At 37.5% G+C, this 12,609-nt stretch overlaps 1 protein-coding gene across 7 annotated transcripts in view; it reads right to left on the bottom strand.

Moving 5' to 3' along the window:
* FTO (FTO alpha-ketoglutarate dependent dioxygenase) overlaps window positions 1–12,609 on the bottom strand; it is a 373,774-nt gene that overhangs the window by 276,001 nt on the left and 85,164 nt on the right. For all 7 annotated transcript variants that reach the window (XM_027092184.1, XM_027092188.1, XM_027092190.1 and 4 more), the window contains exon 2: window positions 103–180. In XM_027092184.1, the coding sequence (XP_026947985.1) occupies window positions 103–180 (78 nt within the window). The remainder of the gene's footprint in view (window positions 1–102; window positions 181–12,609) is intronic.

Here is a 12,609-nt window from a genome sequence, read left to right as displayed (position 1 = left end):
TCACCTCTCATTTAACCTCTCTAGACCACAGTGGCTTCATAGGTAAAATAAGGTAGAGCAGGAAAAAATCAGTGCAAATTGACAAATATTAAAAGACCTTACCTGCTGATAGAATTCATCATCTTTGGGGGTCAGATAAGGAAGCCAAGTGTCTTCAAGCTCTTCAAGAAGCCTCAGTTTCTGTTTAAAAATAATAATGATTACAGGTGACTGAATATAAACTGACCCAAAACATAAGACAATCCCTTATTTTTTCCCATAAGAGACTACCCTCCAAAATTTAGCCAACTTGAATGTACAAACTTTTCGAGAGAGAAATTAGTCAAAAGTCAATTATAAAATGTATTCATTTAATTACTTGCATTTAAATTATACATCATATAAAACATTAACTTAGACATAATCATTTTATTCACTCTCACATTTCGGGAAGCAATTTGCTTCACTCTTGACCTGTATCTTTAACATTAGGGTCTTTTTCTTCATCACTAGAGTCACCTTTTGAGTTATCCAATCAAACTCAAATTTAATTATCCAATCAGTTTTCCAGAACGAATCTTCCTGCCTGTATAATCTGCTTGAGACACAGCAGTTTTCGAATCCTTACCATCACTGAAACTCTCCAACCAAGCCACAGGTATCCATTTACATAACGTCAGGGTATTTGGAGAATTTATTCATCCTGTATACATTTATTTGAGATCATATCCACTTACACATTACTTTTTTTTTTTTTGCGGTACTCAGGCCTCTCACTGTCGTGGCCTCTCCCGTTGCGGAGCACAGGCTCCGGACGCGCAGGCTCAGCGGCCATGGCTCACGGGCCCAGCCGCTCTGCGGCATGTGAGATCTTCCCGGACTGGGGCACGAACCCGTGTCCCCTGCATCGGCAGGCGGACTCTCAACCACTGCGCCACCAGGGAAGCCCCACATTACTTTTTAAAAGTGATCTTTCATCCCTAGAATAATTACTAAATGTATCTTGAATATCTTTGCTTCTTTTCTTTTCCAATTTGATAAAGAAATCTTTTCAAGCACCCACAACTAGTATTGTCTGAGGCCATTTCAAGCTACTTTGTCTTCCAAATAGTACCCATGCTGTTCAAACAAGGTAACTAAGAAACGACCCCGCATTATAAAGTACTTTATAAGGAACCAAATACATACAAGATGACACCCTCCTTATGAGGGATTTTTTTCAAAGAATATCTAACCTTATATTCAAGCATGTGTGATATGTGTGTGTGTGTACGTGGCATATAAATAGCATATATATGTGTGTGTGTACACAGACACACATACACATAGAAATCACCTATATACTACAGAAATTTTCTGAAAGAAAAAAACAGAAAAGGCAGAAACAAATAAAACTGCAGTACAATGTGTTATTCAGGCTGTTGTCAGCCATTAAGGCACTTTTATAAGAATTAGAAAATGGTGTGTCTTACTCTGGGTTGATGCCCCCCTACTCCCTACAGCATGACTTGGAGAACACAAACTGGATTTTAGCCCCAACCTGTCCCAATGGGCACTGTCTTTATGCAGTGAACAACCTGCTCAACCAGACATGGTGGCCCTGAGAATCATCCTCTCCCATCTCTGGGCAGCCTTCTCACACTAACCCATCACAGAGTAGTCCAGAGCAAATACCCCTTCAGGCAGAACTCAAGTCCTTTCTGGATCTTTTTTATAATTATCCAAAGTGAATAAAGAAAAAAGGGAATAGAAAAATGGCAACCAGTTGACCTAAGAGAGGCAAAAGAGTACACTTTACTCTTATGCAAAATTCTAGTCTGTTTATATAATTAAAGCTTTCTGCTTTGTCTAAAAGGTACTTTCTCATCTGTAATGATAAGACTGGCTTACCAGTTAAACTATGAAGAATCTTCCTTTACAAAGGACCCATAATACTAACACAAACCATTGGTTTATATAAATCATTGGTTAAGAGGTTTATCTGTTTTCCACATTAGTCATTATTTGGGACACAGAAAGAACTAATGATGTTTTCATGCCTATACTTGCACATTTATGCAGTCCATCACAAACTTAATCAAAACCCACACCTCAATTTTCACTTCAGGCTCAGGAAAGCCTGCATTTTCCTATGAATCTTTTACCAGTCCTTTCTATAGACAGAACACTTACATGCCCCCCAAAAAGTTTTAATGTTTAAAAAGATGTTAAAGGCTTGAACAATTGAAATGCACATGATCTCTCAGACTTTGAGATGGCTCCACCTTACAAATACCACCTTAAAATCTCTTCAGGAGAGTCCATAAAGCTAATCTGCATATAATAGGGAACACAAAGGTACAGATTTCTATTAGGAATTACGTATTCCACCTTGACCAGATTAAACAGCAAGAGACCTGTCCCAAAGATGAACAAGCACCACTGGAGGCTGAAATTCCACTTATAATAAATACTTCAGTAAAATTATTATAAAAACAACCACTTCTCGGCTCAGTTGAGGTCCAGTGCATCAGACAGACAGAAAACATCATAACCTGTAAGGCCGTATCAGAGGATAAAATTCCTTTTTATATATATAGTAGTCTGTATCTGTTAATCTCAAATTCCAAATTTATCCCTCCTCCTCCCTTTCCCCTTTGCTAACCATAAGTTTGTTTTCTATGACTGTGAGTCTATTTCTACTTGTAAATAAGTTCATTTATATCATTTTTTTAAGATTCCACATCTAAGTGATATCATACGATGTTTGTCTTTCTCTGTCTGACTTCACTTAGTATGACAATTACTAGGTCCATCCGTGTTGCTGCAAATGGCATTATTTCATTCTTTTCTTATAGCTAAGTAATAATCCATTGTGTGTGTGTATATATATATTTATATATTATATATACACATGTACATATATATACACCACATTTTCTTTATCCATTCATCTGTTGATGGACACTTAAGTTGTTTCCATGTCTTATTATTGTAAATAGTGCTGCTATGAACACTGGGGTGCAGGTATCCGAAAGGATAAAATTCTACAGGAATGTTCCTACCATAGAGCAAGCAGAATATAACTGGTCTTTTTCCACTGGGAATTTTAATTTTAATACTGTGAGCATTGTTATATCTCTATGACGGGAGAGAATGGGGTCAGGAAATCACTCAACTTAAGGCCATACAGATGAAATCTGCTCTGTACATCAACATTCACAACCTGTAATTCTACTGATTAACTAATGAGATCAATTATAAATAGCACTATTTATCAACTTAAAAAGAACCTTTGGTCATATTTGCCTTGGTGAAGTCAATCAGGAATGATTATTAGATTAAACTGGTAGTTCATGAACATCACACATTTCTTAAAAATTAAGATTGCTTTATAAAAAGGCATAGTCACTTTGAGCATAACTGTAGAGAAACAAGTCCTCTCATACTCATGAGTGCACAAGGGTACAATTCCGATGCAGGGCAACTGACAACTCCTACCGAAATTCAAATGCATTCCCTTTGATCCCAAAATCCTACTTCTAAGGATTTTAATTTCTTACTTGTACCATGTTCTGAAGAATGTATGTACAAGTTTACTCACTGGACCACTATTTGTAGACCAGAAGCTTGGAAACATATTAAAAACCACTTAGTTGCATACTTAAAAGGTTGAATTTTATGGTGTGTGAATTATATCCCAACTAAAAAAAAAAAAGATTAGAAACAGTGCCAGTGTCCATCCACAGAAGATGGTTAAATAAATGCTGGTACATCCACACAATGAAATACAAAGCAACAGTAAACAAGACCGAGGAGGCTCCCTTTAGTGAAACAAAGAGCTCTCCAGGACACATGGGGAAGTGAAAGGCAAGGGAAAGAATATCTGCTTGTATTTGCATAAAGAAACATAAAGGACATGTGACAAACTACTCAAGTGGTTCTCTCTCAGGGGCAGAGGTGGGAAACAACTAGAAGGGGCCAGGGATGGAGTAAGGCTATACAAAGTATTTCCTTTTGTATTGTTTTGATTTTTGAACTCTGTAAACATATTGCCTATTTAACATATTACCAATTATCAACTCAAGTGTATTACCTATTAATTCTTCACGTGGAATTCAGTACAAAGATGAAGATGACATGACATGATTTTTGGCTTTATATTAGACAGTGCATACTTTTGTGATGTATGCTAAAGTATTTCGGGGGTAGACTTGTAGACTAGCGCAGTAAAGAGTGAAGAGGGGGAAGAGAAACAGCTCTGACAATTTCTTTGTGTCAAATGTCAAGCCGTCAGTAAACACACACGACATTCAAATGCACTCTGGAGTGGAGGCAGAAGGCACTCGTGTTTGACTGTCAGATCTGGCTAACTGCTGCTCCTCCGCCTGAGATGCAGATAAATCCACACAGCTGGGCCTTACAGCACACTGCTCTGCTCACAGCTTCTTTGCTGTCACCCTGGTGTCAAATACATCAAGCTGTTCACACATGCCACACAGAAAGCCAGAGGGAGTGCAAAGCCTCAGCTCTCCCACGTGCAGGAGGAGCTCTGAAGACCCCTCCACGAGGGCTACAACCACCTCCGTAGCTCCTGCAAGGAACGGGTACACAGACACAAGGCCTTAAGTAAAACACATGGCAACTCAAAACCATAAAGGTTGGATGTCAGAAACTTTAACCCTAATAAGCTTCTGACTCACTGTGAAAAGTTAAGCTGTATCTGAGCTTCCATATCTTGTCAAATAGGCGTATAGCTTGCGAATCTTACAGGTATTACCTAAAAAGATTAACTGGATCATGACTCCTAATGTGAAGATGTATCTTTCACAGATGAAGTGTATTTTCCATCCCACTGCTGTCTCTTCAGCCTCGTCAGATTATGCTAACAGCCCCTATTCTTTATCCATTTTTCATTTTCCACATAATTTTTAAACTATGAATCATATTTTGTCAGGTTCATTAAAAAATTAATTTTGTCTGAGTCTTCAAAATATAATCACAAATAAAGGCTTATGAATGTTCAATATAAAAATAAGCACCTGATCTTCTGAGGGTTTCAAATAATAAGTAGGAAAACTGACCTAGTCCTTGGGAAGAGCATAAGTAAGGGAAATCTCCCCAAGGAAGACACATCAAAACTAATACCAGAAAGATGAGTGAGAAGTAGTTAAGCCAAAAGAAGTATAAATAAATATTTCATATACCCATATTCCATATTTGCTTTTAAAAAGAAAAAAAAGTATCTCAACAAAGAGCATTTGCTTTCCTTTACTCACTGAAAATACGGCACGGTAAAAATAAACAATTTGGAGGGAAGAGTAGAATTTGTATCCCGACTCTATCACTTCCTAGATGTGGTACCACACCTGAATCAACCTCACTTTACTCATCTGTAAAACCCTGTTTCACAGGGTGTTGTGAAGATGAAATAAAATTAATCATATATATTAGTGCATTTTATAAACTATAAACTATGCAGATATTAAGAAAATGGCATTCAAATGGAGGAAGGGGTCTATAACAAAGCATGAGCATCTAAGAAGCCTAACTGTTAGTTCTAACACCAGTACTACCAGCGTAAATATATGATTTGGGACTGGTGTATCTCCCTGTGACGTATAAATGAAGTAGTACATGTAGAGATCTAAGACCATTGCTGCCAAGTACATAAAAAAACCCTCAATACACTTTGGCAACCACTTGCTACTGTTATTTACCCATGTCTGAAAAGGACAGTTTTATTTATTAGTTGTGAATTATTTATAAGCAATCCTATGTGTAACCCATCAAATTATACTTTATGCCATGTACATAAGAAATTCAGACATTAATTTCCCTGGGTGAACTACAGCAGAACTGTATAAAAACTCTCCATAAAACTTTATATATATAAAATGCCTCGATTAACTACACTGGTGATAAAAATAAAAATTATTGTGAAAGTTTAGAACAGATGAAGAAACAAAGGCCCATCCAGAGATACAAAGTGGCTGGCAAAAATTACACTACTAGTCACAACTCATAATCTCATTCCCTAAGTATAAAGGTAATTTCCACTACACTCCACCACACAACCCTGAAACAAGAGAAATCTGATCTTTCAAGAAGTGTTCAATCTTTCACTTTAAAAAAAACACATATAAATGTAAACATTTTAAGTAATTTTAATTAAAATCAATCCTATTTTTTAAACTTAAAACCAATGCTTATAACCACTACTTCTGGACTCTCAAGTCCTCGCTGCTTTGGTAGCTCTACAATGTTTTCAAGAATTTTTTTTTTTAGCATTTCTTGTTCAGTTCTTAATAATGGGAGCCTATGCTGTAGTAGACCAAAAATCCAGTTAGAGTGGAAAAAAAACTCATAATCCACAAATCAGGAAGAATTCTCAGGAGGATTTTGCCTCAATAGTGGTATAAAATTAGCCCTGGACTACTGCTCTATTCCTTTATAAACAGCTTAAAAGTAAGACTGAAAAGATCAAACTAATCAAAAACTACAAGGCATGGAAAGGAAGACAAGACTATAAGGCAAGGTAATATGAGTGATAATGAAGAGAAAAATCAGTCAATTGGAACCGACCCCAAAATGGCACAGATGACAGAATTAGGAGACAAGTACATTAAAAATAGTGACATAACTGTAGTTCATAAGTACAAGAAGTTGGGAAAAGACTGAACATGGCTAATAGAGAAAAAGAAATTAAACTTCCAGACAGGAAAACCACAATGTCTGAGATGAAATATAAATATATTGGATAGGATTCAAAACAGGTTAGATATCACAAAAGAAAAGAATAGTGAAAACAAGACATAGCAGTGGAAATTATCCAAATGGAAACACAGGCAAAAAATAATTATTAGAGTATCAGTGAGCTGTGGGATGACTTTAAGCAGTTTAATACATATGATTAGAGTCATCAAAGAGGAGGAGAAAGAATGGGAGAAAGAAAAATACTGCCCAAGAATTTTCCATATTTGATGAAAACTATAAATCCACAGATTCAAGTTGTTCAAAGAACTACACACACACACACACACACACACACACACACACAAAATGAGGAAATAACACTAAGGCACAATATAATCAAATTACTTAAAATCAGTGAAAAAGAGAAAATCTTTAAAGCAGTCAGAGAAAAAGAAATAGTAAGTACACAGGAACAGATCATAACATGAAATATCTCATGGAAAGCATGTTACCCAAAGATAGTGAAGAAACATTTTCAAATAACTGAGAGAAAAAAAAAATTTGTCAAACTAGGTTTCTATCCCAAGCCAAAACATCTTCCAAAAACAAAGGCAAAATAAATACTTTTTCAGATATATAAAAGTAGAAATTCAACACCAGCAGCGCTTCATGGTAAGAAATGATAAAGGAAGACCATCAGATAGGAAGAAAATGATACTAGATAAATCTGAGTCTTCACAGGGGAATAAAAAGCATCACACATAATAACTACATTTGAAATAGAAAAGACTTTATTCCTTACTATATAATCTTTATAAAAGACAACTATTTAAAGCAAAAATAATAGTACACTGCTGGGTTTATAATATATGTAGAAGTGAAACATGTAATAACAATAACACAACAGTTAAAACAGAGCGGAAGTATATTGTAAGATTCTTAAACTACATGTGAAGTGCAATAGTACTACTTCAAAGAAGAATCTATTAAGATAAAGATGGATACTAGAAATCCTAAAACAACCATAATATAATAACAAAGAGTTATAGGAGACTAGCCAACAAGGGAGATAAAACAGAATCATGAAAAATCAAACCAAAAAAACAGAAATAGAGAATAAAAGAGAACAAAGGGCAAAAAGTAAACTGGTAGAATTAAATCCAACCATATAAACAATCACATTTAATGTAAATAGTCTAAACAATTCAGTTAAAAAGAAGAGACTGTCAGATTAAATTCTAAAAATCAATGTCCAACTATATCCTGCCTATAAGATATTGACCTCAAGAATAAAGAAACAAATAAATTAAAAGTAATAGGATGGACACAACAACGTGAATGTACTTAATGCCACAAAACTGTACACTTTAAAAAGTCTTATGCATATTTTATCACAATAAAAAATATTTTAAAAAGTAAAAGGATGAAAAAAAAAAATATTTACCACAGTAATACTAATCAAAAGAAAGTTGAAGTAGCTATACTGACACTAGACAAAATAGACTTCAGAGCAAAAAATATTATTAGAGGCAAAAAGAGTCATTTCACAATCATAAAGGAATCAATTCATCAAGAGAACATACCAGTCTTAAATATCTAGGCAACTAATAACAGATCTATCAAATACATTAAGCAAAAATTGATAGACTAGCAAACAGAAATATGCTTGACCGTTGAACAACACAGGGGTTAATCCACATATAACCTAGAGTCGGCCTTCTGTATCCGCGGTTCCTCCGTTTCCAGATTTAACCAACCAAGAATCATGTAGTACTATAGTATTTGCTGTTGAAAACTATCCACGTTATAAGTGGACCCACACAGTTCAAACCCATGTTGTTCAAGGGCCAACAGTAGATGATTCCACAATTACAGTCAATATCACCCCTCTCTCAATATGCTAGAACAAGTACTCGGAACACTTAGTAAGAATACAGAACAACACCATAAACTAACTTGACCTAATTGACATTTATATAACAGTTAACCAAACAGCAAAATACACATTTGTTTCAAATACACGTAGAACATTTGCCAAGATAGACCATATCTTGATATCACTATATTTAAAAGGATTCAAATCATTAAAAAAAACATGTTGCCTGGGGGAGAATGATGTCAGGAACATGGCCGAGTAAGACGTCACTTGATTGTATGCCCCCCCCTCAACAAAAACAATTTGGCATCCAACCACAGACAAAAGTGCCTTCTGTGGGAGCTGTGTGATCCAGCACCACACTCCAGGGACCCAGGAGAAGTCTTGTCAACCTGTGAGTCAGGAAATAGGCATACAGACCTCAATCCCAGCTGTGGCCCCTTAAATGGCCCAGGAATGGGCCCCAGCTCCTCTCAGCCAAGGTCCAGGAGGCCCTGGAGAACACCGACTTAGACAATCACCCACAGAAAAGAAAGCCTTTGTGGAAGTCGAGGAGTTCAGTGGAGAAGTTCCAGCACAGTGTTTGAGCACAAATATCCAAGAGTGGACACACTGGAGAGAGTAAGAGGAATGGTTTGACGTACCAACATCACCCCTCCCACAAGGGAGCACAGCTCAGTGCTAAGAGAATCCGTCTTGGCCTGAGATTTCTCCCACAGTAAAAAGTGAAACCGTGTGAGTGGGTAGCCAGCTCCTCCAGCTGTGTGAGATGCTACCAAAGAGGCACATTTCTCTCTCACTTAATCATGAGCTGCATGACTGGGGTCGGGGGGAGGAGGGGGAGCGTGAGAGGCTGAGAGAACAGCAGCCAGGGATTGGAATGAATGTATTAAAGGGACATATATCCTATTAACCACATCATGGACTCCATCAAGGGGCCCACTCACAAGACACTAGGGTTGTCCCATCTGCTGATCCCCCAACTGCACCATGGGCACTGCCAGTTCTCCATAAGCTTCACTCACAAACACTCCCATTCTGTGGCAGGTATGCACACTCCTGATGGTGGTGAGAGCAAGCTTTTTCATGCTCTCTAGTGAGCATGCTCAGAAAGCCATTCTGAATCTGTGGAACAGAGAGAGACCACAAATCTGAGCATTCAGCACTGCCTTTGGAAAAGCAAAAGGGAGGCTGTCAGTACTCAGCCTGGTGCTTTGCAGGACTAAGAGAAGGTATACAAGCTTAAGAATTCTCCCACAAGAGGGAGCAAGAAATGTGGGACAGGGGTATCCAAGAAGGTTTGAGAGAGCCTCAGAATACCTATCATGGCAAACAGTAGGAATTTCCCTCTGGAAGTCACTCAGTTAAGACTAGAGGAAGTGAGTGCTACTTCAAATGCAAAGACAGAAAATGTAAGACTTCAAGGAATATGAAAAATCAAGGAAACAGGACACCATCAAAGGATAGCAATAGGGCTTCCCTGGTGGTGCAGTGGTTGAGAGTCCGCCTGCCGATGCAGGGGACACGGGTTCGTGCCCCAGTCCGGGAAGATCCCACATGCTGCGGAGCGGCTGGGCCCGTGAGCCATGGCCGCTGAGCCTGCGCGTCCGGAGCCTGTGCTCCGCAACGGGAGAGGCCACAACAGTGAGAGGCCCGCGTACTGCAAAAAAAAAAAAAAAAAAAAGGATAGCAATAATTTTCCAGTAACTGACTCCAAAGACATGGAGGTCTATGATTTGCCCAATAAAGAATTCAAAACAGTTGATTTAAGGAAGCTCAATAAGCTACAAGAACATACAGAAAGACAATTCAAAGAATTTAGGAAGAAAATTCACAAACAAAATGAGAAGTTAAACAAAGAGACAGGAATGATAAGAAACCAAACAAATTATGGAGCTGAAAAATACAGCTGAATGTATGAAATTATGAATGAAATAAAAAGTGCAACAGAGAGTATCAACAGCAGAATGGATTAAACAGAAGAAAGAATCTGTGAAGAGAAAACAGGACTTTTGAAATTATCGGGTCAGAGGAAAGCAAAGAAAAAAATGAAAAAGAGTGAAGAAGGCCTACGTGAACTATAAGATACCATCAAGAGAAGCAGTCTGTGAACCTCTGGAGTCCAAGAAGGGAAAGAGAGGGAGAAGGGGGCAGAAAGCGTATTTAAAGAAATAATAGCTGAGAACTTCCCAAATATAGGGAAGGATCTGGCCATCCAAATTCATGACACTCATAGGTCCCCAAACAAATTCAACCCCAAAAGATCTAACCCAAAATACAATGCAATAAAACTGTCAAAACTCAAAGACAAAAAAGAGAATCTCAAAAGCAACAAGAGAAGCCTATTACCTACAAGGGAACCCCCATAACGCTGTTGGATTTTCAACAGAAACTTTACAGACCAGGAGACAGTGGGATGATATATTCAAGGTGCTGAAAGAAAAAAACTACCAACCAAGAATTTATTTGGCAAAGTTGTCCTTTGAAAATGAAGAAAAAATAAAGACTTTCCCAAACAAACAAATGCTGAGGGAATTCATCTTTATGAGGTCTGCCTTACAAGAAATGCTGAAAGGAATTCTGTAAGCTGAAATGAAAGGACACTAAATTAATAACACAAAAATATACGGAAATATACAATACACTGATAACATACATAGTAAAAATCAAAACTCTGATACTGTAACATGGTGATGTGCTAACCACTTATCTCTAATATAAAGACTGAAATAGTTTAGTAAACATATTTTTTAAACTATACCTACAATAATTTACTAATGCATACACAATACAAAGAGAGGCAAATTTTGACATCAGAAAAATAAAAGGGAGGAATAAAAGGGTAGTCTTTATATGCAACTATCAGCATAAGATAGATTGTTACATCTATAAGATGTTTTATGTAAACCTCATATTAACCATAAAGCCAAACCCTACAGTTGATACACAAGCATGAAGAGAAAGGAATCAAAGCGTACCACTAGAGAAAATCATCAATTCACAAAGGAAGACAGCAAGAGAGGAAGAAAAGAACAAGGGCACTACAAAATAGCCAGAAAACAATTTAAAAGATGGCATTGGTAAGTCCCTTCCTATTAATAATCATTCTCAATGTAAATGGAGGGGCTTCCCTGGTGGCGCAGTGGTTAAGAATCCACCTGCCAATGCAGGAGACACAGGTTCAAGCCCTGGTCCGGGAAGATCCCACATGCTGCGGAGCAACTAAGCCCATGCGCTACAACTACTGAGCCTGCACTCTAGAGCCTTTGAGCCACAGCTACTGAAGCCCGCGCACCTAGAGCCCGCGCTCCACAACAAGAGAAGCCACCACAGTGAGAAGCCCACGCACCGCAACAAAGAGTAGCCCCCGCTTGCCGCAACTAGAGAAAGCCCGCGCACAGCAACGAAGACCCAACACGGCCATAAATAAATAAATAAATTTTAAAAAATAAATAAATAAATGTAAATGGATCAAATTCTCCAAACAGAAGACACAGAGTAGCCAAATGAATTAAAAAAAAATACAATACACAACTCTTTGCTGCCTACAAAAGACTCACTTAAGATTTAAGAACACAAAAAGAGAGCTATACTTAGGGTATAGGGTAGCTATACTTAGATGAAATAGACTTTAACTCAAAAGCAGCAATAAAAGATAAAGAAGGTCATTATACCATGATAGATGGGTAAATTCATCAAGCTGATATAACAATCATAAATATATATATACCCAACATTGGAACACCTAAATATATTAAACAAATACAGTCGTCCCTCAGTATCCATGGGAGATTGGTTCTAGTACTCATCTCAGAAACCGAAATCCAAGTATGCCCAGTCCCACAGTTGGCTCTCTGTACTCATGGGTTCCACATCCAGAGATTCAACCAACCACAAATTACAAATTTAGTACACAATCCATGCTTGGTTGAATCTGTGAATGCAGAACCCATGGATATGGAGGGCTGATTGTATATTTACTGAAAAAAATCTGCATAAAAGTAGACCTGTGCAGTTCAAATCCATGTGGTTCAAGGGTCAACTGTACTAACAGATCTGAAGAGAAAAACAGACAACAA

Source organism: Aethalodelphis obliquidens, unplaced genomic scaffold, assembly GCF_003676395.1.
Source record: "Aethalodelphis obliquidens isolate GAN/ISIS:26980383/991018 unplaced genomic scaffold, ASM367639v1 scaffold75, whole genome shotgun sequence".
Taxonomy (NCBI): domain Eukaryota; kingdom Metazoa; phylum Chordata; class Mammalia; order Artiodactyla; family Delphinidae; genus Aethalodelphis; species Aethalodelphis obliquidens.
Note: the sequence above shows the minus strand (reverse complement) of the source record. Positions and strands in the feature narration are given on the sequence as shown.